The sequence below is a fragment of the Conger conger genome, chromosome 2 (genome assembly GCF_963514075.1).
Source record: "Conger conger chromosome 2, fConCon1.1, whole genome shotgun sequence".
In the NCBI taxonomy this organism is placed as follows: Eukaryota; Metazoa; Chordata; class Actinopteri; order Anguilliformes; family Congridae; genus Conger; species Conger conger.
This window is the reverse complement of record NC_083761.1, coordinates 40,788,359-40,815,494: the sequence shown is the minus strand read 5'-3', so window position 1 is coordinate 40,815,494 and position 27,136 is coordinate 40,788,359. Positions and strand designations below refer to the sequence as shown.

The 27,136-nt window shown below is 39.7% G+C and overlaps 1 protein-coding gene across 1 annotated transcript; it reads right to left on the bottom strand.

Annotated features, from left to right (window-relative positions):
* Positions 1–5,552: 5,552 nt before the first annotated feature.
* capn9 (calpain 9) lies at positions 5,553–23,191 on the bottom strand. The gene is made up of 20 exons (XM_061222975.1): positions 22,870–23,191; positions 20,483–20,552; positions 19,870–19,988; positions 17,383–17,516; positions 17,018–17,186; positions 16,777–16,860; positions 16,471–16,556; positions 16,314–16,388; positions 15,764–15,924; positions 15,112–15,269; positions 14,676–14,884; positions 14,507–14,543; positions 13,541–13,621; positions 12,203–12,260; positions 11,991–12,055; positions 10,757–10,825; positions 10,147–10,225; positions 6,480–6,596; positions 6,162–6,220; positions 5,553–5,952 (listed from the first exon to the last, which is right to left on the bottom strand). The coding sequence occupies exons 1-20, from the start codon at positions 23,062–23,064 to the stop codon at positions 5,926–5,928; spliced, it is 2,052 nt and encodes a 683-aa protein (XP_061078959.1). The 5' UTR covers positions 23,065–23,191; the 3' UTR covers positions 5,553–5,925.
* Positions 23,192–27,136: the final 3,945 nt, after the last annotated feature.

The following is a 27,136-nucleotide window of genomic DNA, read 5'->3' as shown; positions in this document are numbered from 1 at the left end:
TGCCACAGCCAATGGCATGGGGGGGATTGCTGAAATTCCTCTTTTGACTGTTAGAAGTCAGAAATTTCCTATTGTACCTTTAAAGTGAATACTAACAGAAAGTAGGGGTGGACTGATTATCGGCCTGGCCTATAATTGTGTCCTATATTCAACATGTTTCCAATTATCAGAATTGTTATTTTGTCTGATGTCTGATTGCCGATAAAATTTAAAAATGCGCACCTCTCTTTGAAAGGTTTCTGTTTGTAGTCCTGTCCGTAGATAACATTGCAATAAACATCACAATACAGTAAGAGGAAGTTGCAATAAACATCACAATCATGATGATCTATTTCTGTGATGGCAATACCCAGATGGCAATACCCAGTTTAAATCTGTTCATAGAGTTAATGCTGCTGCATAGCTGACGTGGCGCAGCGAGGTCAGTAAAGTAAAATATGTCACAAAAAGGGATTTGTCACCATTCAGGAAATCGTAAAAGGACATGGCAGATAGCAACTCTATCTCCTGTGGAACTTCTGTTAAATCAACATAGTCCTCTGTTAAATCTATATGCTCCATGTCATGCAGCACTAACATGACAGCAGCACTGGCATGTGCAGAGGCCCTGCAAACTTATGCTAAATAAAAATGGAGATTAAGATAGAAAAGGCTCATCTTGAAACAACATTAGAAGCATTGAGGCTTGGATGATAATCCAGATAATCCAGAAAATTACTGAGGATGGAAAGCAACTTTCACCATTGAAGGCTTATCCATGTCAACCCATGGGGAAGTAGACCTGGTATATTAGGTATTAGGTATACAGCAAGCCGGCTTGCAGACAAAAAGCAGTAAACACAAGACACCCCTCTACTGGCTGTGATATGATGAGGTTAGATGAAAGCTACAGTTCACCAGAGGCAATTGAACACATATTATTTTAGAAATATGGAACACTTTGCTTGTATTGCAAACAGAGACAACCACAAGTTACATGAACTAAGTGATCTACTGCTCGAAATAGATGCTGCAAAACAAGATGGCTACATTCCTGGTTTAACTTACCTCAATACACCCAGAGGTGTAGGCCCCAAAGTAGAAAAGCTACCTTTCAATGTCAGTAGGCAGACAGAAAGAGCAGTATGGCCTGGCATTCTCGTCCTTCTCCTTCTTCTCAGACTTTGTGTAAAGAGAAGCAAAATCCAGAAATAGTCCTGAAGGTCATGTTGAACAAGCAGGAAGATGTACCTGATCTCAGATGATCTGAGCAATGTGTCACTGGCCCGAGTTCTTCAACATGTTCAAAATCCATGGAGACACTACTCCATATACCCTCAGAATGTGTGCAGGTGTGGTGGATACAACAGGACAAAGTCCTCATGGCTACATAGTAGAGTTTGTAGATATCCCTCTCCCCAGTGCGATGAGATTCTGGACAACAGAACAGAAATCTTCACTCCAGAAGCAGCTCATCCCCAGTCACCTATGACTTATAGCCCAAGAGATACCATCAATGGACTCAAACATCTTACTCCTTCTTGGCAGAGACATATTAAGAGACCACAAAGTGCGCAAAAAATTCAACAGCCTCCATGGTACCCTATACCTATATTAACCTTTCTTTAAATGATTGAGAGCGAGTACGCTAAGGACCTCCCCACTTTCAGTGTCTACCACCCTCGAATGCCAGGACAAAAATGTGCTGTGTTCAACTGGAGTGCAAAATATGATGGAGTGTCCTTAAATGATGTGTTGCTGTCTGGGCCCGATCTCAACTACAGTCTCCTGGGAGTTCTCATAAGATTTTGGAAGGAACTAGTTGCCATCACAGCAGGCATACAGCAAATGTTTAACATTTTCGTCGTCCAAGAAGACCACAGAGAAATTCTGCGATTGCTATAGCACCACGACAACAACTTTGAAAATGAAGTAGTTGACTACCACATGATAGTTCATGTCTTTGGTAAAAGCCCTTCCCCAGCTGTAGCTATATTTGGATTGAGAAAAGCTGCCAGAGAGGGAGAAGAGATCTTCAGCTGCGAGGTGTGCTAATTTGTATAAAGAAACTTTATGGAAAAAAAGCCAAATTTGCTGTTCACCATCCCCAGACTCAAACTCTGTGCTGCAGTGCTAGCGGTAGGGATAGCCAACCTCATCAAAGATGAATTAGACCACATACTGGACAGATTCATGTTCTAAACAGACAGCAAAGTGGTGCTAGGCTACATACACAATCAATCACAGATTTTATGTGTATGTCAACAATGGTGTGCAACGCACCAGACAGTCAAGCAAACCGGAGCAATGGAAATATATAAACACCGAAGAGAACCGTGCAGATCATGGCTCACAGTCAGTGCCAGCAGGTCTTCTAGCTAACACAAATTGGCTGTGTGGCTCATCGTTCTTCCTCGAGCCTGATAAATCAGCACTAGCAGACAAAGCCGCATTTGAATTGCTGAATCCGGAGTTGGATGAGTAAATCCGCCCCATGACCACTCTTTCCACTACGTCTTGGAGAAGCAACTGGGCACAAAATGCTTTGAACGCTTCTCCTTCTGGACCTCGCTCACTACAGCAACTGCTTGCCTCCTAGTGCAATGCTTCACCTAACCATCTAACAGAGGGTGTGTAGGTTGGCATGTCTGCAAGAGAGGCACTGACCAACTAATTTCATAGCTGCAGAGTGTGTGATGATCGAGAGGGCATATCCTGATGAAATCAAGTGCAGCCAAGCAAACGAGACCTTCCACAAAATATCCCTAAACAATGAACGGGAAAACACAACATAAATCAAACTTAAACTATGACAAAACAAGAAACGAACTGTGACATGAATAAACTATATAACGTGACATGACAAGACTAAAAAATAAATTGTAACAAGAACTAAAAATGAAACGTAACATGACATGACAAAGAAACGTAACAAGAAATAAAACAAAACGTGGTGAGACTAGGCTAACATAATACATGACAGTAACTAAACATGAAACTTGACATGACAAGCATAAAACGTGACACTATCTTCTGTATCGACATTCCAAATATAAACAATTCAGTTGGAGTGCTTCGCTTGAGCAAGATAATTCTGTTCAGAAAGATGTCTGGCAATGGTGTATGGGCCAACAAACTTAGTTTGAAAAGGTCTGCGGCAGCACCACCACCTGGTCACCTGGCTTAAAAACTCAAGACTGAACTCATGCAATTTCTGGCCAGCTGCACAAGTCTGATAGAGATGGTATTGAAAACCACAGAAAGTCCAAGACATTCTCAGGAGGCTGTACAATACTCCATTCATTAGCAAGGACAGCAGTTGGTCCCCGAAAGGCATGACCAAGATTAATCTGGGCTCAACCCCGTGCTCTCTTGGGCTACTTCCTGAATAGCTGGACATAACCAACAAAGACCCTCCTCCCAGTCACATCCAAGGTCATCACAATAGGATCTCAACAATTATTTCAGGGTTTCATGAAACCTTTCAAGGGCACCCTGGCTTCCTGGAATGTATGCACTCAAGATATTGTGTCCCACTTTCAACTGTCGTAAAGACCTAGAGAACTGTCTGGACATGAAATTTGCCCCCTGATCTGATTGTATAACTCAGGGAATTCCTGTCAGTGCTTTTAGTATAGACTTATGGCTGATGGATCTTAATGGGTAAGCAATCTGGTAACGAATGGATTGGCACATTATTGTCAGCAATGTCCCGCTCTTGAATGGGCAAAGCACCAACAAAATCAGCCAAGAGATACTCAAATGTATAGGAGACTGTGGGAATAGGCTGCAGAGGTACCTTCTGGTTGGGTTTACCAGTGACATGACAGGTATGACATGATTTGATATACCATGTCTTTTGGATAATGTTTCAGGATCTATAACCTCATCTGAAGAACCAAGTTTAGCCCCACAAACAGCATCCTTGGGCTTGTCTTTAGGATCTTCACAGTCATTAATCGCAGTCTGGGCATCAGTGGAACTGTTGACAACAACAGGCTCAGCTGTACTAGTGGTCACAGGGTAGACAACAGAGAGACTCAATCTGTTCTAATTCTGGCTCAAATTTCAGAACTTCATTTTCCTGTGTATCCCTAACAATAGCAGAAGAAAAGTCATTGAAACACAGTGCACAGTGTCTGGGCGTTTAACTGACTGAAAACATTTTTCCTTAGCTCTGCTAATGGCTCATGCAGTGAACACATCACAGAATTCCTGGACATACGTATTTAATTAAAACATTCACATGATATTTACATGTCACCCCCCTGCTCAGCAACCTCCACTGGCTGCCTGTTACGGCTCGGATCAAATTTAAAACTTTGGTGCTCGCGTACCAGACAGTTAAGGGATCAGCCCCTGTATATATTCAATACTTATCAAGACCTATACACCAGCAAGACCCCTCCGTTCTGCCACTTTGTGCCGTCTGGCGCCTCCTCCTCGCCACACCTGCACTTCTCGCTCACGACTGCTGTCTGTCCTGGCCCCACGGTGGTGGAATGACCTCCCGGTGCATGTCAGAACGGCAGAGTCTCTGACCTCTTTCAAGCGCAGACTGAAAACTCATCTCTTCAGGCTACACCTTTCCCTCTATAACTCACCACCATGATTAGCCTTATATATGCCATAGACTGTAATGGCACTTATATAGTTGTATTGGTATTGGTTTTTTTTTGTATTAGCTATTGTATTGTTGTACTCGGGGTATTCTAGCTGCCAACTGTGGTATGCTAGTTTGGAAGTTGATGTATTCTTCAAGGGTTCCGATTGTGTCTTTATGGTTACACTAGGACTCAGAACTCTACTGTCCTCTCAGGTCCTCTTTGCACTTGTACTTGTGTTTGATCTGCACTTTGTTGCATGTCGCTCTGGATAAGAGCGTCTGCTAAATGCCTTGTAATGTAAAAAAAAAAAAACCCGGTGTCTGTTTTAGTGTCATGTGAACATGAGAGCCAAGTCAAATCTTTTTTTTTCGAAGAACTTACAACCTTCAGGTTATCTGAATATATTTGACCATTAATATTGGTAAATTATATTATTATTAATTGCATTTCCACAATTTTGGTTCGATAGTTTAGATAATACAAATTGAGACCGTATGTGAGGATTATTAAGACGGAAACAGTCTTAATTATCAATCCTCACAATCTACACATAGCATGTATGGGCATATCCCCTACATTACTGTTCTTCACAAAACCATTCACACTTATATCCGATGCCATTTCACAATTTTAAATGCAAATAGCTTTACTGGCATTACTGGGTTGATAATCAGTTCAAACCAGCCTCAAGTCTGGAATGCCCCCACGATTGTTGGGTGGGGGGTATCGGGCACTAGGGGATTGGGGGGTGATGCTTGCTATTGAAATGGATGATGGACTGAAGAGTGATCGGGTGGCAAATTCATTACAAACAGTAATGTTTTTGCATCAATTGTTTGTATTGGACAATTGTTGATTTGGGACTACAAACTGGAACTGTACTAATAATTTGAAAACTCACTGATGTATGGTTGGCAATACTGAATGGTTGAAATCTTTATCATAGATTGTCTTCCATCATACCCATTTGCTGAATAAAACAATTTTGTCTTTATTGTAAAATTGTGACAAGGCATACCTTTTTTGTTGTGCCAAACAATAAAAATGTCTTGCGGCAATGGCATTGAATATACAGGAATCCACCAAAAATAAGAACCCAGAAAATAACTTTCATTGCAACAGAACAGAGGAAAATACAGTATACAGTGTGTTACATTTGAATCAGAAATCTCAGGGTTGAAATTTGGTTAGCATTACACTAAATCGGACAGACAGCACAATTACTGTGTATGAATTATTTTGTTAGTTTCAGCAGATATAGACATTGTTGCCATTTAAAGAGAGAGTTTCTGTCATATTAATTTCCTTTTCTAATCTTCTAATTTCCTCAGATGGTTCTTCAGGCATTCATGGTCCAAGACAGGAACTTTTGAGAGAATAAACATTGATTACATTAATTTCATTACCCGGCACAGCATTGATCTTACATCACGTGATGAAATAACAAATAGCAAAACTAAATTGCAAACAACCAGATCACAGGCAATATTTCTTGTATTATTGTTAATATTATTATTGTTAATATTATGTGCCAAAGTAATGTTTACAGGGTATATAAGGAGATAACAGCAATACCTGTTGGAAATTCATGGAAACCACTCCTCTTTTGGCCTTGTCCATTGCTTGGAAAACCCCTGTATGGATAGAGGATTTGATCCATCATTTACTAGTCTGTGGTTTGTAATCCACTGCTGGGTTGTGAGAGAAGTTCAGGTGGAGTGTAGGTTGACATGAATTACACACTTTTCCCTGATATTCATACTGCACTCATGCATGCACTCCATATGCACTTGCAGTCATATAAAAAAATATTTTCATATTTCCATATTTGAATGTATTCACGCCTTAACTGTGGCAATTCATTTTGGGAAATACTAGCAAAGTGACACTCACTAAACATGTTCTCCAGGCGCACAATGCAGGTCAGGTAGTCATCAAAGTCAATGTTGTAGTTGGAGTCAGCAAACCTCAGGCTCAGCAACTGCAGCAGCTTGTTGTTGAGTTTAATTCCTGTAGTTAAGGCAAACAGCACTGCTTTAGACAGATTCCATTCATATCCATTAAATAATAGTTTTCAAATACCTGGCCAATGTTCAGTCTTTGTGTCAGATACTGACATGACGTTACTTGCAATTTCACAAATAGTCTGTAAAACCAGAATGCCACATTATCAGTTTGCTTCTGGCAGCCTGATGGTGCCGTCTGCCACTAATGTTTGACAAGATATTCATGCAGTTGTATTGTTTGTCTTTAGTTTCACAGAGTAGGTATCTGTAACGCATTGGGAAACATTGCCAAACTTGCCACGTACAGTGGGGCAAAAAAGTATTTAGTCAGCCACCAATTGTGCAAGTTCTCCCACTTAAAAAGATGAGAGGCCTGTAATTTTCATCATAGGTATACCTCAACTATGAGAGACAAAATGAGAAAAAAAAATCCAGAAAATCACATTGTCTGATTTTTAAAGAATTTATTTGCAAATTATGGTGGAAAATAAGTATTTGGTCAATAACAAAAGTTCATCTCGATACTTTGTTATATACCCTTTGTTGGCAATGACAGAGGTCAAACGTTTTCTGTAAGTCTTCACAAGGTTTTCACACACTGTTGCTGGTATTTTGGCCCATTCCTCCATGCAGATCTCCTCTAGAGCAGTGATGTTTTGGGGCTGTCGCTGGGCAACACAGACTTTCAACTCCCTCCAAAGATTTTCTATGGGGTTGAGATCTGGAGACTGGCTAGGCCACTCCAGGACCTTGAAATGCTTCTTACGAAGCCACTCCTTCGTTGCCCGGGCGGTGTGTTTGGGATCATTGTCATGCTGAAAGACCCAGCCATGTTTCATCTTCAATGCCCTTGCTGATGGAAGGAGGTTTTCACTCAAAATCTCACGATACATGGCCCCATTCATTCTTTCCTTTACACAGATCAGTCGTCCTGGTCCCTTTGCAGAAAAACAGCCCCAAAGCATGATGTTTCCACCCCCATGCTTCACAGTAGGTATGGTGTTCTTTGGATGCAACTCAGCATTCTTTCTCCTCCAAACACGACAAGTTGAGTTTTTACCAAAAAGTTCTATTTTGGTTTCATCTGACCATTTGACATTCTCCCAATCCTCTTCTGGATCATCCAAATGCTCTCTAGCAAACTTCAGACGGGCCTGGACATGTACTAGCTTAAGCAGAGGGACACGTCTGGCACTGCAGGATTTGAGTCCCTGGCGGCGTAGTGTGTTACTGATGGTAGCCTTTGTTACTTTGGTCCCAGCTCTCTGCAGGTCATTCACTAGGTCCCCCCGTGTGGTTCTGGGATTTTTGCTCACCGTTCTTGTGATCATTTTGACCCCACGGGGTGAGATCTTGCGTGGAGCCCCAGATCGAGGGAGATTATCAGTGGTCTTGTATGTCTTCCATTTTCTAATAATTGCTCCCACAGTTGATTTCTTCACACCAAGCTGCTTACCTATTGCAGATTCAGGCTTCCCAGCCTGGTGCAGGTCTACAATTTTGTTTCTGGTGTCCTTTGACAGCTCTTTGGTCTTGGCCATAGTGGAGTTTGGAGTGCGACTGTTTGAGGTTGTGGACAGGTGTCTTTTATACTGATAACGAGTTCAAGCAGGTGCCATTAATACAGGTAACGAGTGGAGGACAGAGGAGCCTCTTCAAGAAGAAGTTACAGGTCTGTGAGAGCCAGAAATCTTGCTTGTTTGTAGGTGACCAAATACTTATTTTACCGAGGAATTTACCAATTAATTCATTAAAAATCCTACAATGTGATTTCCTGGATTCTTTCCCCCATTCTGTCTCTCATAGTTGAAGTGTACCTATGATGAAAATGACAGGCCTCTCTCATCTTTTTAAGTGGGAGAACTTGCACAATTGGTGGCTGACTAAATACTTTTTTGCCCCACTGTAATTAATAAAATTAAAATTTGCTGTTTTACACCGCAGAAAAGTAAGCTAACCCAAATCAATCTTGGCCTTGGCATTTATTACCATAATCAATGAAAATCTCCATTGAAATGCATATACCCACGTAAACATGAGATTTCACTTCACAGCAAACTGCTAGGAACAACACGTTACCAGTGGAAATGTCAGCAATATTTGGTTTTAACGTTAGCTAAATGATAGCAGCGCTATTTTACCCATTCCGATGTAGGGACTACAACTTCCACATTCCCACAGGAAAATTCCGCGATGTCCACCACGAATGACGTCTAACTTGGTTCAGCCAATCCCGTAATGGCGGGAGCAATAAACGGTCCCGTATAAGAGCAAGACACGTTCTTGGGATCTCTCTTCTGTCTTTTCTGTCTCTTCTGCCTCTTCTGCTTCTTCTCTTCGACGCACCCTTTTTGGCCATTCGCTTCAGCTCATCTGCTTCGAGACTCGGACAGAGGCTGAATGCTGCACAGCGCACTACCAGGCCTACGGACACACCCAGTTACCTCGCGGTAACTTTGTGGCCTATAGCGAGTGGAAACTGGTGTACGCGGAACATCAGTGCTACATCAGTTTACCCCTGCAAAGCTCACCAAAGAACAACAGCAACGAACTTTTCCACCCGGAAAAGGGACCAACGAACATCCTTCCAGCAACCGAGCGGACCAGACGACAACGCGCGGCTAAGACGCCCCAGCCTGCGCATCTCTCCGGGACACACATTCACAGCACCATCGCGGCTCCTACAAGGACAGCACGTCTTTTGGATCCAATGCGTATGAACTCAGTAAGAGAACAAACATTCAGGCATAGCCAGTGTTTAGTTTAGTCTTAACTGTTTTTGTGAATCTGTGTTTCCATATTTGCCGTCTTATCATTGGAATGTATTTTGTTAGCTATATATGTACGTGAATTGATTTGCCGTCTTTTGCGCATATATAGAGTAAACTACGCAAGTAGTCTTCTCACAGCTAACAATAACTAACACACCCAGAACTCTAGCTTACCCAAGCTAGCTACTCCCACTTTTACCTTTCCTTTGTTCAAGCGACACGCGCGATTGCGCGCGCCACACACACGCACACACACATACCCAACTTAATTTCCTTACTAACTTCCCGTTAGTTTATCTGTTCTGTGTTTTACTTTTGTTTAATAAATATATTTTATTAAACCCCGGTGTCCGTTTTGGAATCACGTAGACATGAGAGCCGAGTTAAAGCAGTCTTTCGAAGAACTTCCAACCTTCAGGTTATCGGTATGTTTAATCATTAATATTGGTTATTTTAATTATTTATTAAAATACTAAATTTGTGGTTAGATATTTCTGATAATAGTAATTTTATGAGACTGATTACTTTTTGCAGTTATACTGCTACACAACGTTTAACTGGCGCCCCGGTTTCGTAGAGAGTAAAATCCCTGCGTTATTTGGCGGCCCGTGCGAGGACCCTACATAATTTGGAGTCCCGTGCGAGGACCCCATAGTGAAGGATCAGACCCTCCTGTTGTGCCTGTGTCCATCCATATGCTTCGCTGAACAGCCATGATTTTTACTCTTATTTATTCCATAGACTCAATAACCCAATACATGCCTTGATGGCATTTTTATTTACCTGCCGCTTTAAGAGCAAGACGCAGCTCGTAAGAAGACATACATCCAGACCTATCCGTGTCATAGGACAGGAACAGCATCTGCAAAAAACAATAAAAGGAATTTAATATGATCTGTGAAGTCCGATCACATATACTTTATTTAGAATGGAGCACTTTGAATGCAAGATGTTTTTGTAAGGTAATCCATCCATCCATTCATCTAACCTGCTTATTCCTGGTCAGGGTCATGAGGGTGCTGGAGTCTAACCCAGGAATACATTGAAGGAATATACCCTGGACAAGTTGCCAATCCATCGCAGGGCACACACACCATTCACTCACACACTCATACTTAGGGGCAATTTAGATTCTCCAATGAATCTAACCCGCATGTCTTTGGACTATGGGAGGAAACCGGAGTACCTGGAGATAACCATCAGGGCACCATCTTGCCGCCATTTTTGAAAAGTAATACAGTACAATTTTCAATGTAGGCCTCTGTATGCACATAGGCATGTTATGTTTGCTTGTTTGGGTGGCACATGCCATGCATTGACATTGTACAATGAATCATTTGATTCAATCAATGCTTCAATCATCAAGCATTCAACATTTCTCATTTATACTTACGATCCATTTCTTCAGTTTATCCCACAAAATCTTGAACTCTTGAAAGTCTAACATCCCAGAACAGTCAATCTTTATTTATTGAGTCAAGGCAAACTCTCATTCCTGAGGGCACCCATTAATTCAACTGATCAAAAAGAACACAAATGTCATCATACAACAAATCTGGAAAAACAGTAGAACCTCAGATAAATACACCAGAGACTTACAGTCGGATTGCGAACTGAACAGGGTGTCAACCTGGAAGTAGCATATATGCCTTTTCAAAGTTAATATATACTACTACAGTTTCATTTAGACAGGTAGATTGAAGGGACCGGAATACTAAATACTAATTTCTTTTCACGTATCTGAGAAGTATCTGGTGTTTTTCTTGAATTCTATACAGAAGATAATCACAGTGAATTGGCTATACACTCACCGAGCACTTTATTAGGAATATTTTTACTTTATTACACCTACATATTCATGCAATTATCTAATCAGCCAATTGTGTGGCAATCATGTAGATATGGGTCAGGAGCTTCAGTTATGTTCACATCAACCATCAGAATGGGGAAAAAATGTGATCTAAGTGACTTTGTCCATGGAATGACTGTTGGTGGCAGACAGGGTGGTTTGAGTATCTCAGAAACGGCTGATCTCCTGGGATTTTCACACACACTAGTCTCTATAATTTGCGAAGAATGCAGTGAGCAGCATTTCTGCAGACAGAAATGCCTTGTTATTGAGAGATGTCAGAGGAGAATGGCCAAACTGGTCAAAGCTGACAGGAAGGTGACAGTAACACAAATAACCACACATTACAACAGTGGTATGCGGAAGAGCATCTCTGAACACACAACGCATCATAACTCTAATTGGATAGGCTACAGCAGTAGAAGTAAAAAAAAAAAGTCTCAAATACCTAATAAAGTGCTCACTGAGTGCATTTTTCATTCCAGTTTGAATCACATTTCTTTGTGGTTGTGAGTCCGATATATGGGGGTTGGATAAAATACAAATACCACATAATAAAGGACTTTAACACCGAAGAACTAAATCACAATTACAAAGGCAGTGACATGGGTGAGTATATAAAACTAAACGGCAATTGTCAGTATTTCCCAGCTATGAAAGGAGCTAACAATTAACACTTGGACTGTTTTCCTTGGGAGAGCTGACCAACATGCTCAGTGTAATGTCTTGTACTCATGCAAAACTTATTTGCCTGCAGTCCAGGGCCAAGCAAGGATACATCCATCAGGTTAATGATGCTGTGGCAGGTGTTCAGACTAACACCATCAAACTGGATCTCCTTCCCTGTAGAAATACAGAGAAAATACAGAGAATGTATTGAAGTAAGTTCCAGACATATACATATTAATATGCAATCATACAGACAAGCCTGTACTCCATACACATATCTGCTATATTTAGTGGTCAAGAATGCAGCAGAGGAACACTCACTTCTCATCAGCACTCCATTCAGAACTTGTTGAAGCTCTCTTGCACTGATTGCTTGATCCTGAACAGAACACACATTGAGTGGGCACAAGAATTATTGGCACCCCTTGCAATGCACAAAAAATACTAAGAAAATAGAAAATATAATTATTGATAAACTGAAAAATGCCAATATGTGAAAAAACTGTACTTTATTTATGTTTCAATGGAACCGACCAAAATCAAACATTCATTTAATAAAAAATAGATTTAACCAATATCAAGGCTCCATAATAAGGATAACAGCATGGAATATTCCCTATAAAGCTTGACAAGGTTAAAGAACACATTTGGAGGGATTTTAGACCATCTCTCGATGCAGATCCTAGCATGATCCTTCACATTCTTGTGTTTGTACTTATCAACAGCTTATCACTTCAGTTCAGCCCACAGGCTTTCAATTGGATTGAGGTGACGAAATTGAACATTTTGATCAGATACATAGATTTTGGTTTAATTTAATTTAATTTTTTTAATTAAATTAAGGCTTGATTTTGGTTGGTTAAGTTGAAAGTATAAAGTATAAAGTACTATATTTTTCACATGTTGAAATTTTCAATAATTATATCTTCTATTTTTTAAAGTGCATTTCCAAAAAGCACAAGTCATTTTTTTCTTTTCTATTTTTTTAAGTGCATTGCAATTCAGGGGTGCAAAAATTCTGGAGCCCATTGCATATTGGTCAGCACAAATATAGTACTGTAATATTATAATACTGACACTATTGCCAAAGAAAATGGGAGTCAAGCATGCATAAAATACCATAAAACACTGAAGACAAGAAAGCACTTATCCAGGGAAGAAAGCATAGAAATCACTCATAGACCTAAAATGAACAGTATGTGTTTAAATTAGACAATAATGATCAATATTTATATTTTTGTTATTTATATTTTCATTCATTTACTAGTTGGGGACAGTGCTTGTCACCTGTCTTCCTGGATAAGCAGCAGATACCGACACACAGGGAGTAGCTCAAACATACAGTAGCTCTGGTCTAGAAAATGTTCTTTCAGATGCAGAACACTTACGTCAGAGAACAATTCCATTATTTTGTATTTATTTATTTATTTCATGCTTGGTCACATTCCTCTCCGCTTCAGAATGGTGCAGAATGATTGATAGATAGAAGACACAAGGAAGAATTAGGTTTGCAGTACTGGAAGGATTTTCATTTCAGGCCATTCCACCAGATCAGTATTAATTCTGCTATCTCTGAATCAATCTTAATTAGCGTAGAAGAGATTTTGAAAGTTTGAAAGCCTAGAAACCTGTTAGTGAATCTCCCTCCCCTTAACTTACTGAGCCAGCAATCTGTTCGAAGAGCCTCCTCAGTCCTTTCTCCTCATTGGTCTCCTCCTCAGGTGGGTTGGGTGCAGGAGGCTGCAGATCACAGCACACATTGCCACATTGTTTTTTCCGAGTAAACTTCAACACTTTTACTCAGAGCCTGCCTTAAAATCATCAATGTTTTCTTTCACTTTGTTATTTACTTCAAGAGCACATTAACAGTACATTACATTTAATGACATTTAGCAGACACTCTTATCCAGAGCGACGTACAACAAAGTGCAAATCAAACACAAGTATAAGTGTGAAGACGACCTGAGAGGATAGTACAGTTCCAAGTCCTAGTGTAAACATACAGATTATCAGAACCCTTGAAGAGTACAATCAACTTCCAAACTAGCATACCACAGTTGGCAGCTAGAATACAACAATACAACAGCCAATAAAAAAACAACAATATCTATACAAGTAACAATATCTATACAATCTATACATACGTGCCATTACAGTCTAAGGCTAATCATGGTGGTGAGTTAGGGAGGGAAAGGTGTAGCCTGAAGAGATGAGTCTTCAGTCTGCACTTGAAGGAGGTCAGAGACCATCCATCCATCCATCCATTATCTGAACCCGCTTATCCTGAACAGGGTCGCAGGGGGGCTGGAGCCTATCCCAGCATACATTGGGCGAAAGGCAGGAATACACCCTGGACAGGTTGCCAGTCCATCGCAGGGCACACACACCATTCACTCACACACTCATACCTACGGGCAATTTAGACTCTCCAATCAGCCTAACCTGCATGTCTTTGGACTGTGGGAGGAAACCAGAGTACCCGGAGGAAACCCACGCAGACACGGGGAGAACATGCAAACTCCACACAGAGAGGCCCCGGCCGACGGGGATTCGAACCCAGGACCTCCTTGCTGTGAGGTGGCAGTGCTACCCACTGCACCAGGTCAGAGACTCTGTAGTACTTACATCTGGCAGGTCAGCATCAATTGTGTTTCCCATCTCCCTGTTGAGAACATCAAAAACTGGAATGATGATCATACAGTATAATTTATTCCAGCCAAGGAGCAGAACATGACTCACATGGTGCATCATTCTATAGGGGTACTGAAAAGGTATAATGGAGGGATAGACATACTGGGTGCCAGCCTGCTTTTCAGAGAAGATCCTGAGCATGAAGTCTGCCTCGTGATGTGGTTGGAAGGTAGTTGGTACCAGGAGGTAATTCCCTGGGGCAAGCTCGAAGCGCTCAGAGATCTCCCTCATGTTGATGTAGGTCTTGCTCCTGGCTTTTGAGCCATTGTAACGGAAGAAATCTTTTCCCGGCTGATCCTCATCATCAGGGGCCTACAAGGGTGGAAGGGGGTTACTTACCTTCCCGTGTAATAATGACAGGAAAATGTAACGCTCTACTACAGCACATATAAATTCTGTCAACAAGCAGTCACTGAATTCTCCACTGATGATTCAAAGAACAAGCTATGATGGTCTGAGTAGTATCTACCACCAGGAAGCAGCTCTGGAGTTCTAGAAGCATACCCTACCCCTCTTGTGATTTGATAGAGACGGCTTACTTCATAGATGGCAAATCCAATGGGCTCCAGGTCAAGACCTTCAGAGCGCAGCTTGCGTCTGTTCTTCTGCATCAGGGCCACAATGACGCTGCACTGATCATCATCATCATCTGCATCTTCCAGTTTCAGTTTGAACTGTGGGTTGGTCCAAAAGGTATCTGGAGTAAAAATCAGGCCAGAATGATTATTACGTACATTATTACGTAAATATAGCCCACAGTATTGCCCATAATAATAGTATTATGGTGAGTATGGTGATTACATTTTAAATGCTCAGAAAAAAGGGTCAGTCAAGCTTTCCATGAATAAATGAGTCATGCAAGGGAGAAGTCTTTTAAAAATCTTTACTTGAACCCCTGCCAAAAGGTTGGCATAACACTGTCATACACATAGCATAACAGCTGTCACAAGATGCCATAACAAATTATGTCAGGTTATAGCAAATGACATGAAACTGTCATACTTTTATCCATAAATTGTATAACAGTAACATCTGTCATAATATTTACTGATATAAATATGACAGTCCTATGTTATTTGATATCAACTGACATCATCAGTTATGTCATCTTGTGACAGCTGTTATGTCAGCCTTATGGTGAGGGGTTAAAGTAAACGCACACAGTATGTGCATTGCCTGCCTAATCCTCACCAATGAAGTTGCGGCAGCCCCCTGCCGTAGACCCTCGGATCCAAGAACCCTCAAGCATGGTTGTCTCCCACTTTCGCTTTGTGTCGTCTGTCAGCGAGTCTGGAGTCAGGTTGCAGATCTCAATCTTGTCATAATTGGCCTTAAAATCTTCAAACTCCATCCTGAAACAGTAATAGTTTATGAATGTTGTCTCTTGCATCTAAAACACATGGCAAACAAGGGGAGATACTTCAAGGAAGAAAACATTATCTTTGTCTTCAGTGTACCACCTGTATTCAAACAAATAACAAGACAAATAACATGACTCAAATACAAGTGTGCAGTTATTTGCTTATTTATTTTATCTCTTCTTTTCACATTTTTGCTAAATCTAGTCATTGTATTGGGACTGACTTTCTTGCCCCTGGATTTTCTGCGTTTGGAAACAAATTGAAACCAAAGATGACATTTTGAGAGAGCAGTAGATCCCTCTTTTAAAGGGCAAACAAAAATGAAACCAATTACTTTTCAGTAATTCTGATCAGGAAAAAACAATTGTATGCATATTTACCAGAATTCTCCATCATCTGACTTCTGCAGGAGACGGTTCTTCTCCGATGCGTCAATCATGCTCCACTCTCTGGAGCTGTGAGAGAGAAAACATTGGTATGTGGTTTATAAAGGACTGGGGGCCTAACAGTAACATCAGGTATACTTCTGACACCTACTCATCACTCCAGGGCCCATTCCACTCCACCTGTCCCCAAGGGTTCCTGACTCGAATGAGCTTGATCTTCCCTCCTCTGTAATTCACCTGCAACACAACATCACATCGCTATACCATCCACACCTGCACAACCCATATGGAAAAAACCTACAAAAATTAGACCAATGTCTCCTAAATATCAAATTGGGAAATAAATGTATACATTTTTTTTTTTTTAAGTCCACCGAACATCAGTAACATCAAATCAAAGTGAAACTAAATCCAAATTTCTGTGACTAAAATTAAGATAAAAGCTATTACTCTGCACCTCCTCAAGGCCTGTGATGGAGTAGGCATGCCCCTTAACCAGACCTGTGGATGTGCGTGCCTCGGATTCAGCAGAGCTGGTGATCTGGAGAGAAACAAATACTGGGTAGGTTACTGTGTTCAGTAAACATACAATAATTTGAGGACAAATTAAAGAGACATTTTCATGCAACTGTGGTTCCATCCACATGTGTGGTTGGTGGGAGTTCATCAATGCATGGGGTTTGATTCAGAACACTTACATTAATGGAGCAGCCCAGCATAGACCCTCGTTCGTGAGCCTTCTTGAGAATGCGGAAGAGGTTATCAGGGGCACTCTTTGTCTCATACATTTCCCCCACACCCCCAGTGAAATCCTCCATGGCCTCCAGGGTGCTGCCCCCCTTCAGCGCCTCATAACTCCCATGAAGCCTGCCCAAAAAAATGGGATGACAAATAATCATCATCATCGTTGTTGTAGCTAATGCTGTATTTATTGTGACTGTGTAGATGCATGCACAAAATATATTGTGGTCACCCAGGAAATAGTTTGTCTTGGAAATGGCATACAAAACTGAGCTTTATCCATGTTGAGGCTTTCATTTGTGGTGATTGCGAGGGGACTCACTTGGCATAGGCCTTCTCCAGCAGGGCGCTCCAGAACTCGTTGTTGTCAGCTGAGTGGACAAACACCAGGCGGTCCCGTACTGTGGGCAGCTTGTCATCCACAACCACATCTAGCCACTGGTTGTGCTGCCAGAACTGCAAACATGTGCACACATTAATGCTTGCTCCATTGTGTGAATTATTTTAATATTCACATGTACCATACCAAAAAAATATTCATACTAGACCCAACCAATCTACTCTAAGGTGCTCAAGTGACAACTGGAAATCCTCCCTACAAGGATGACCTTAGTGTACTATGTGTTCAGAAGTCTGGCCTCACTGGGAGCAAATGTGGAAAAGCAAGGGAAAAGCAGTTATAGATCATCTCATCCAAGCATAAAATTGTCGAAAGGAGACACAAAAAGGGAGGATATAGTTTGAAATAATCTTCCTTGTTGTCTTGTGTTTTTTTAATGTGATGTGAACTAAACATTGTACATTAAAAACATATTATATTTTTGGTCTTATAATGGGTCCTACATTCTTTTACAATATACATTGGGCTCCAGAATTACTGGCACCTTTGCACAAAAATACTGTACAATAACAAATAATACTGTGATTGACGTAAACACAACATGTGTAGTATGCTTTATTAATGATTCAATTGAATCAACAAAAGGTTTCACAATGATTGGCACCCCTAGTTTGATGACAGCCAATAGTCTTTTCCTGTACTTTGTGATAAGGTTAGAGAACACATTTGGAGGAATATTTGACCATTCAGAACTTTCAAGATTATTGATATCCTTGGAATTGCTCTCATGGACTGCTCTTCAGTTCAGAACACAAGTTTTTGATGGAATCTAAGTCTTGTGACTGAGATGGTTATTGCAGAACATGGATGTTGTTTTCACTTAACCATTTCTGTGTGGATTTTGATGTATGTTTGGAGTCATTGTCCTGCTGGAAAATCCACCACATGACCTCAGGAAAGTCTCAGTTTCCTAGGAGAGATTTTCTGCCAAAATTGCATGGTATTTTGTTTAATTCATTATGCCACTAATATGAATTACTTTAATAGGGTAAATAGTGCCCCTGGACCACTTGCAGCAAAACATCAATGACCCACCTTCATATTTGGCAGTAGGTATGAGGTGTTTCTCCTTGTATGCATTCCTGTTTTGCTGGCAAACATGTCATTGGTATGTTTGGCCAAATGTTCAATTTTGGTCTCATCTGACCAAAGTACTCTTTTCCAGTCATATGGTGTTTGGCTCCAGATGCTTGGTTTTGTTTATTGTGCTCATTAAGGGCTTTCTTCATACCACCCTACCAAAGTTGGTATGGAGGTGGTGACGCCAAGATAGAACCAATCTCTGCAATTGGATCTTTGAGTTCTTTGTGGCCTCCCTCACCATCTGTGTGCACAATGTGCACATATATCCTCTTTCTGGAAAGTTTACAAGCATTCCATGTTTTTATTATTGCACTTACAGAACTAAGTGGTATGTTTAACCATTTATATATTTATTTGAACCCATTACCAGACGTGTGATGGTCAATTACCATCCATCTCTTTTGAATTGACAATTTGTTGGCTTTTCCCTTGGTGATGGATAACAAAGCAATTTCGTATGCTTGTCAGCTAATTTTCCCAATATCGTTTAGACTGAGATTAACTTAAGTAAAACATTTTTTGCCATTTATTCAGAAATACTGTGATTACTGAATAAAAAACATTGAAACATGAAAGTAAATGTATTGAAATAAAAGTAAATAGTTTTCCTATTGGTTTCAGCATAATAGATATATTATTATGTTTTGTTTATTATAAGCAGCCTTTTTTCTTAATTTCTTTTCATATCTACACTAAAGAAGCGATTACACCTAACTATTCTGAAGGCATCTGAGAAGGCATCAAGACTATGTATGAAAAGGAATGCCATTCCTACACGGATCACTTGATATGGGCATAATTACCATCAAATTAAAGGTGACAGTGTGTACTTTAACCTCATATTTATTGTTTTATTTAAAATCCAATGGTGGAGTTCCGTGCAAAAGGAACAGAAGTGGTGTGACTGTCTAAACACTTATGGACTGCACTGTGTGTAGGTTTGACTTGGAATTGTAGTGTTTTAGCAATTGTCTTTAATTAAACACCCCCACCCCCCACATCAAATAAGGGACCCCCCATAACTGGTCACTCAGTTTAATCACTATGGATGTGAACTGCATTGGTCCATAGCATTCAAAAAATCACAAATGCAGAAGATTAAGATGGTAACCTGTGGTTACCGTAAAATCCTAAAGGTTTGGTAATATATAATACAGGAAGAAACTTTAAATAGGCGAAATACATGTCTCATGTTATCACACTCCTGGGACTTAGCATATTTTGAGAGAAAGGGATGTGCAGGGTATGCTGTGTTGTATGGAACAAAATGAATTAATTTCGAAATTGTACATCATGCAGTATGCCAGAACTAGATAACAACACTACCTGGAAGTGAAAGATCCCAGCATATCTGTCATTAAAACTCTGGTCATGAGGCACCACTCTGGTCAGTGTGTCCTTATGGAGAGTCAAAGAAGCAATGGCTGCCAGCAACCAGCAGTCACCTGGTAAAAAGCAGTGCAGCACAGTTTGAGCCAAATGTACAGGCAGATGGATCTTTTATTCATTCAGCCTTAGAGAGTAACAGGTTTGCGCTTCCACTATGAATTATTGCTTGATTATGGATACTAAAACTACTACAGTGTAAATAATTATTACACAGTATTATACATGTCAATATAAGGTCAAATACTGTATTTTAAATGTGAACAGTAAAATAAATAGGTCAATACATATAGAATTAAAATCCTGTATTTTAAAAGTGAACAGTAAAAGAAATATGCCAATACATATAAAATTCAGGATGTTCTACTTGTGCTTCAATTCAAAACAAATGAATATGGCAATAATTCCATTCTTTTCTATAAGTATTATAATAATTATACAAATATAATTACACAACTTTATATACTGTATGTTATTAGACATTTGCAATAAGGCAATTTAAACTGAGAACATTCTGTTTTACTGAATGTATATATTGAGCAGCTATACTGACCCAGCTGTCCTTGGCAGATATCTGTCCGACTAGCTCCACCCAAGATGAATTTTGGGTCTTGGCAGATATCCTAGAAGCATACACATTCATATGTTTGATACTTTTAGAAGAGACATTGCTTTGATAATCAGTGCATCACACACATTCTCTCCTGACACCTGAAATGAAATACACAAGCACCAAAAACATGCTAGGTGTATCAGTCACAGACAGTATTTATTTAATATGTACCTGAAGGTGGCAGTAGAATCTCTCTTACAGACAAAACTCAAAATTATGCAAGAAATCAGGGCTACATAATGACAGAAACCGGATTAGGTTCATGCCTCATTTCAAGGGGGTGGGAGAGACAGGTTTTACACACCCTAGTTCTAATATAAACCATTTTGAGTCATAGTTTGGCAGCAGCCGTATCCACCTCACTTGGGCAGCATTCTGACCGCACCCTCAGCTACAACCGAAAACTTGAATGGCAGAATTTCTACATCTTCCACACACTAAGACAGTTATTCAAGAAATGTGGCAACAGATCTATCAACTTTGCTCTCCCTTGTTTTTTCTAACTGAACTGAACCCTTTCTGAATTACTTCAGAAAAGCATTGATAGATATGCATTTTGCTGTAATGTTTAAGCAATTTATGTAGCTTTAGTTACTTGGTTACAGAAGGGATTTGAATGCATTGGAGACATTCTCCCTCATCTCCAGTCATTACCAAAATTCCTCACCCAGTTAAATGGAGACTAAGGATGCCAATCCTGAATAGGTTAAGTGGGCGTTTGAAGTAGGTGCCGCACATATTTTTGTCTTGTTTTGAATGCCAGAGACCAAAAGCACACATGAAAACAGGTTTTGTTAGGGACACTGAGGAGTTGACTCTACAGAATTTGAGGGTGTGTTCACATTCTTGAAGGTCTAATCAGTCACCATGAAGCTCAGGCAAGGGAATATTACGCACAGAAACGAGGTAAGCAGGTAACAAAGTGGTCACCTCAGGGAACACCCATATGGGAATCAGAAACATGCATGGGAAATGCCCATACTAAAAACCTAATAATAAATAAACATGAAGCATTAACTATCAGTATTTTATCAGATTTCGCAATGCCCCTGACAGAAAGGGAGGGTAAATCATCCCATCCAAATGCATTGATGGCAGGGAAGAAAAATCCACCCATAGTGTGGCAATGACATGTGTCTGGGTGAACAATGGCATTTAGTACAAAACAGTGTATATAACCAGAATAATGAGGTTTTAATGCTATTTTGTCACAGTATTTCCCCAGAACAAACATACTACATTTGTAGTAGGGTCATTCAAGGGAAACAAGGATATGGAAACACATTTGCAAGAGATATATGCTTTTCTGATGTACTTATTCATTGAATACCATACTGTATGTGTCTTTTTGACACTATACATATACTCAAAATACGTTTATACATATATATCTTACAGAAGCAAGTCAGGTTGTGAGCTTTGTGGACAGAAACAGGAATGCCCCCTTCTGTTTCTACCACAGGTATTCAAACCTTAGCTGCTAAACAGTACTGCAGTGCAAGCATCTTCTTACATGCTGGAGACTGGAACAACTTTAAAAAAACATTTGTTATTATCAATTCTTGACATTTAGTAATTTTGCCAGCAGTGAGTAATACATGATATAGCTTGTCTTTTAATGTAATCTTTTTTCCTACAAACCTGAAAACAAGTGCTTTCACTTTCAGGCTGTATTTATTACTTTCTTTTTACCTTTTTTAATGTGTGTGACTGAACTGAGCTGCTCCCGTAGAACAGTCAGTGGAAGGACTGTAGTTAACAGGGATGGTTGTGTTTTCATTCAACCAGGCCAGGGTATGCCACAGCCATCTAAATATTCTCCTGGGCCACGGAATTATGCAATGACTGTACGATGTCAGGTTTAGTTCTGTCTCTTCTTGTACTATAGTTCCATGCAAGCCATACTACTATACAATATTTCTAGCTACTTTTCTTTTTGTTGGAGTTACTGAAGTTGATTGAAGTCTTTGTGCTAGAATTAAATGGAAACAGTTGTAATTTGAGTTATGAGTATGTCTCTAGCTCATTATACTCATACTAGGTAAACATATTAGACAGCTGATGTCCCAAATGAGATGCATGCATACTTGCCTTTCTTCATAAGCAGTTAATGTACTTGAAATACAGATATTGTTCTGCTGTGTAATGAAAATGAAGACTCTAAATGCTCTTCCCTAATTCACAAAAGTTGGCTACTTTACATTTCTCATGAACAGAATAGATTATAGTTTTTTATTACACCAAATACAAAGCTTTGCCAATATTAGCAAGATACATACATATTACTGTCATATATGTATACTGCACATTTGAATTACTGTACATACCAGGGGTCGCTTCCATTGAAAATTTATGGGGACACTTTTACTGTAGAAAAGGCTTGAGTCGCATGCAGGAAAGTCAGGATCCTCAAACAACTCATTCTTTTGTAGGCATTCCCGTCGCAACTCCTCAAATGTTCTTCCATCTGACTGACAGCTGATTGCCTTCCTAGGTTTGCCTCCGCTTAAGTCGAAAGGCATCTTAAAACTCTTTTTGAGGACAAAATAGTAAGAGTTGACACAAAAGATCCACTGATTGAACTGCAACAGGCAATCTGTTCAGTGTTCACCTGCTCCCCTGTTTCTATCTGTCAGACAGGTGGACCAGGTTGGCTGGTAAGACCACACCTACTCTGTGGCAGAACAGGTTTGGCCTCCTGAGCAAAGTGCCGTGCCCATCCCTGTAGCCAGACAGCTCCCACAAACACAGCCCCAGAATTTATGAAGGTATACGTTCTGATCCCCTTGTTTCCGAGTATGAAAATGCTCACCATCACTGGTGACAATGATAATGCAGGTATCTGGTATCTCCAAAGCTGCAATAGAATGAGCAAAAAGTTAAATAGTGATAATTCAAATAGTGGCTTAATTTCAGAAAAAACACGACAACATGGAGTCATAAAATCTGGCCGCTAAAAGCAATCTAAAAATCAAATTTGAGGTAGACTATGTTATCAATGAAAAGTATGCAGTAAAATATTCACTTTTAAACCAATGCTTACAGAGTAAATAATATGGGTCCCTCTCAGACTCTCTGCTAGTTGAATTAACACTGAACATTTTACGGTGTATGTACAATGGGCCAGAATTATTGGCACCCCTGATAAATCTTCACAAAATGTTCTGTAAACTAAAAAAATATACAGTTATTGACATACTGTAAGCTTTATTCTCCAACTTGCGTAAGTTAGTGTACTTTATTAATTATTCAATACAATCAACCAAAGGCTTACATTTTTCAAATAAATAAATAAATTCCCTAAAAAACAGGTTCCACAATTAATGACATCCCTGGTTTAATACTTGTGCAGACACCGCTGGAAAAGTTAACAGCCACAAGTCTTTTCTTAGAATTTGTTACAAGTTTAGAGAGCATATTTGGAGGGGATATCCTTGGTATACTCCCCTCTTCAGTTCAGACCACAGGTTTCCCATGGGATTTAAGTCTGGAGACTGAGATGACCATTGCAGAACATGGTTGTTGTTTTTATTTCTGTTTTAATTTTGATGTATGCTTGGAGTACGCTTCCTAGCAGAGGCAACCAGGTTTTCTTCCCAGATATCCTAGTACCTAGTTCCTTTGTTAAATTAATTGTGCCATTGATCTTAAATAGTGCTCCTGGACCACTGGCAGCAAAACATCTCCATAAAATCTTTGTAACATATTACTCAACATTTTTATTATGATGGTAACATTTCTAGGATGAATCATAGTACACCACATGGTGTATTAAATAAATAAATATCCTAATGTCCTAAAAGTATAAATAATACCTAGAATTATTTAGGAATGAAGCCAACACAGAAATCACATTTAATAAAAAATAAATGCTTACAAATAAAAGGACTGGGCTAAATTAATTCAACTGTGATGAGTCACTGCAGCCTTCCAGTTCAAAAATTAGGAGTGACTAGCCTCCCATGATATAATTCATAATTATTCAGTTCTGGGTCTACTCTCCTGCACCCTGATGTCATATTAAGGCATAAGATGGAGATGGAAGTAGTGATGGAAGGCTTTAATTTTAATCCCAATTATATCAATCATGCTAGTATAAAAAGGCTTTGCAAGCAGAATTGTTTCAAATAGGCAAAGCATTCCTGAGGTTACATTCATAAAAATGAATCGGAATGTAATTGTTCCTAATGTCCGATGGGGATTTAAACCCAGGACCTCCTTGTTGTGAGGCGGCAGTGCTACCCACTGCACCATCAGTGCCGCCTGTACAAAACATAAACTATTCAATGAAATAACTTGTGCCAGGCTAATTCATTTGGTGTTATTTTCTGATATGCTGCTGGGAAATATGTTTACTGTTTTCCAGTGTGAACTGCCTTGATCATGTGTTGATATTTGTCAGTCTAATGTGTAAAATATTGAGCGCCACTTAGCTGCCTTGTGTGAAAATGTCTGGACCCTGTTCCCAGTAGCAGTTGCCCACTGCACCTGAAGGCGGTGCAAGTAGGATAGCAAGCTACATATAACTTTAGCCTACCTAGCGACTAAGATGTAGCAATGCTATATGCAGGTAAAGAATTAGCCAAGGAAGCTGCTAATTCTCCCAGCAGTTACCATGAATTAGATTTGTTTGTTCAATTTCTGGACTGGTTTTCTGCTGTAAACTCAGCATTCCACCAATGTTAAGTCAGGGGACTGTTTTATGATTTATGTTTTATGATTATGTTTTATGATATTGAAAGTTGTATCGCTTAACAAAGAGCAACCAAATAGGTCCATTTAATTTCATCAAATAATTACCAGCAATAAATAAAAATATACTGTTAATTTTTTAAATAATGACAAGGTGAAAGATAAAACAAAAGCTTAGAAAGTGAAGTGATTAATTCATATTTTATTGTAAAAAATGCATTCAGTGAATTAGGCATAAGAACACAGTGAACAATACATTCAGTGAATTTATTGTGTTGTGCTTTTCTTCTGATACTGACACATGAGTTGCATAGGCCTATGCTTTAGTTATGTAAACATCCCAACTATCGTTAGTTGATTTGTTGACTTGTTGATTTGATTCTATGACCATCCATATTGGTCCATGGTTCTGACTTGATTAATACAAATGTTATAAAGTATCGCAAAGGATGTAGCCTGTGCCCAATAACCAAAGTTACTCATGAGGCAAATAAAATCCCAAGTATTACCTGTAAAATTGCTGTCTAACGGTGCTGTGTGTGTGTGTGTGTGTATGTGTGTGCGTAGGTTATATGCGTTTGCCTGCGCCACCCTGCATCTTGGTTGACATTTTTTGTCAGAGGAAGGGCCCATAAAAACATCTTGCACCGGGGCTCATCCTAACTAGCTGCCATCATTGGTTAGATCAAAGTTGGTTATGTCAACATTATGTTCAACAAAGGAAATATCTGTTTTATTCTCAGAAGAAAATGTGTTATTCACATCCAGTGATTACTGCCAACAAGTAAATAATTCAGCAATTAATATATTTGAGAATTCGGTGAGAAGAACTACATTGCTCCAGAAGTTGTTACTAGGCTACTGTAATGTACTTGCAAAGAGCCGGAACTATTTTATGTTGCACTGATACACGGCTATAATGTATGCACGTATGCTGCGCAGTGATATGTTTTACAGTTCGCCCAGTAAACAAAGTCAAACGTTATCTCTGCTCCGTGCTTTATTATTTTATGTAGTTGTGTTACAAAGGCCAGACACAACAGCTACGACTGAAATAAAAAACTACCAGGTGACATGATTTTTTTAAAATAAATTTTGTCATTGCATTTTTTGGTTCATCTAGTGACATCGATGAGAAGTAAAATGATCCTGATTCTGTGCCCCTCCTTTGTTGTGACCAACCACGTGTATGTACACCCCTTTGGCCTGTTTACCTTGGACAATGTCAGACTGTAAAGGCTCAAGTGGAGAAGCCCTTGAAGATAGTTGAATTGATGCACATAGAACCATAGGACATCAGAGAGACTGATATCCACACCCAAAAAAGCACGGCGAGCAGGAAGCAGAGCAACAGCCAACATACATACAACATAAGTATGATAAATCTAAACGTCACAGAATTCCCTTAAGTGTGTTTGGTAACATTTTCAATAAAGGGACCTAAACCAAGGACTCTAAAAAACATGAATAGACATGACATATAACATTAAGCACCCCATAAATACTTTAACACTTGTGTTGACTGTCATTGGATGTGCAACATTAAAGTAATTTACTTATTCTTATTTAGTTTGACATAGCCATGACATCAGTTTCATCAGCTGGTAGAAGTTTTCTTGTAGCGCTTGTGAATGAAAGAATGCATTTAAGAGGATGTAAATTTTACAAAATATACAAAATATATATGGTAAATATAGTAGCTTTTCTGCAACCTACCTGCAGGCTCCTGAAGTTGCCCCTCCCCACATTTTCCATTGACACTCTGAATGACCTCAAGGCCACGCAGTCTCTGCTGGGCAGAGGTGGTAATATTCAAAGACTTAGCACCAAAGACAACTTCATTGTTCATCAGGTGAGACACTCTGATGAGCTAAACCTTTTTCATCATACTTACAGCATCAT

Bases quoted from the DNA above. Each gene is read 5' to 3' on its own strand.
- capn9 (XM_061222975.1), bottom strand. From the start codon at position 23,064: ATGCCTTTCGACTTAAGCGGAGGCAAACCTAGGAAGGCAATCAGCTGT. The intron at 17,517-19,869 runs GTAGTGTTGTTA...ACATGTTTGCAG, and splicing joins CTGGGATCTTTCACTTCCAG to TTCTGGCAGCACAACCAGTG. The intron at 6,221-6,479 runs GTGAGTGTCACT...CTATCCATACAG, and splicing joins GCGCCTGGAGAACATGTTTA to GGGTTTTCCAAGCAATGGAC.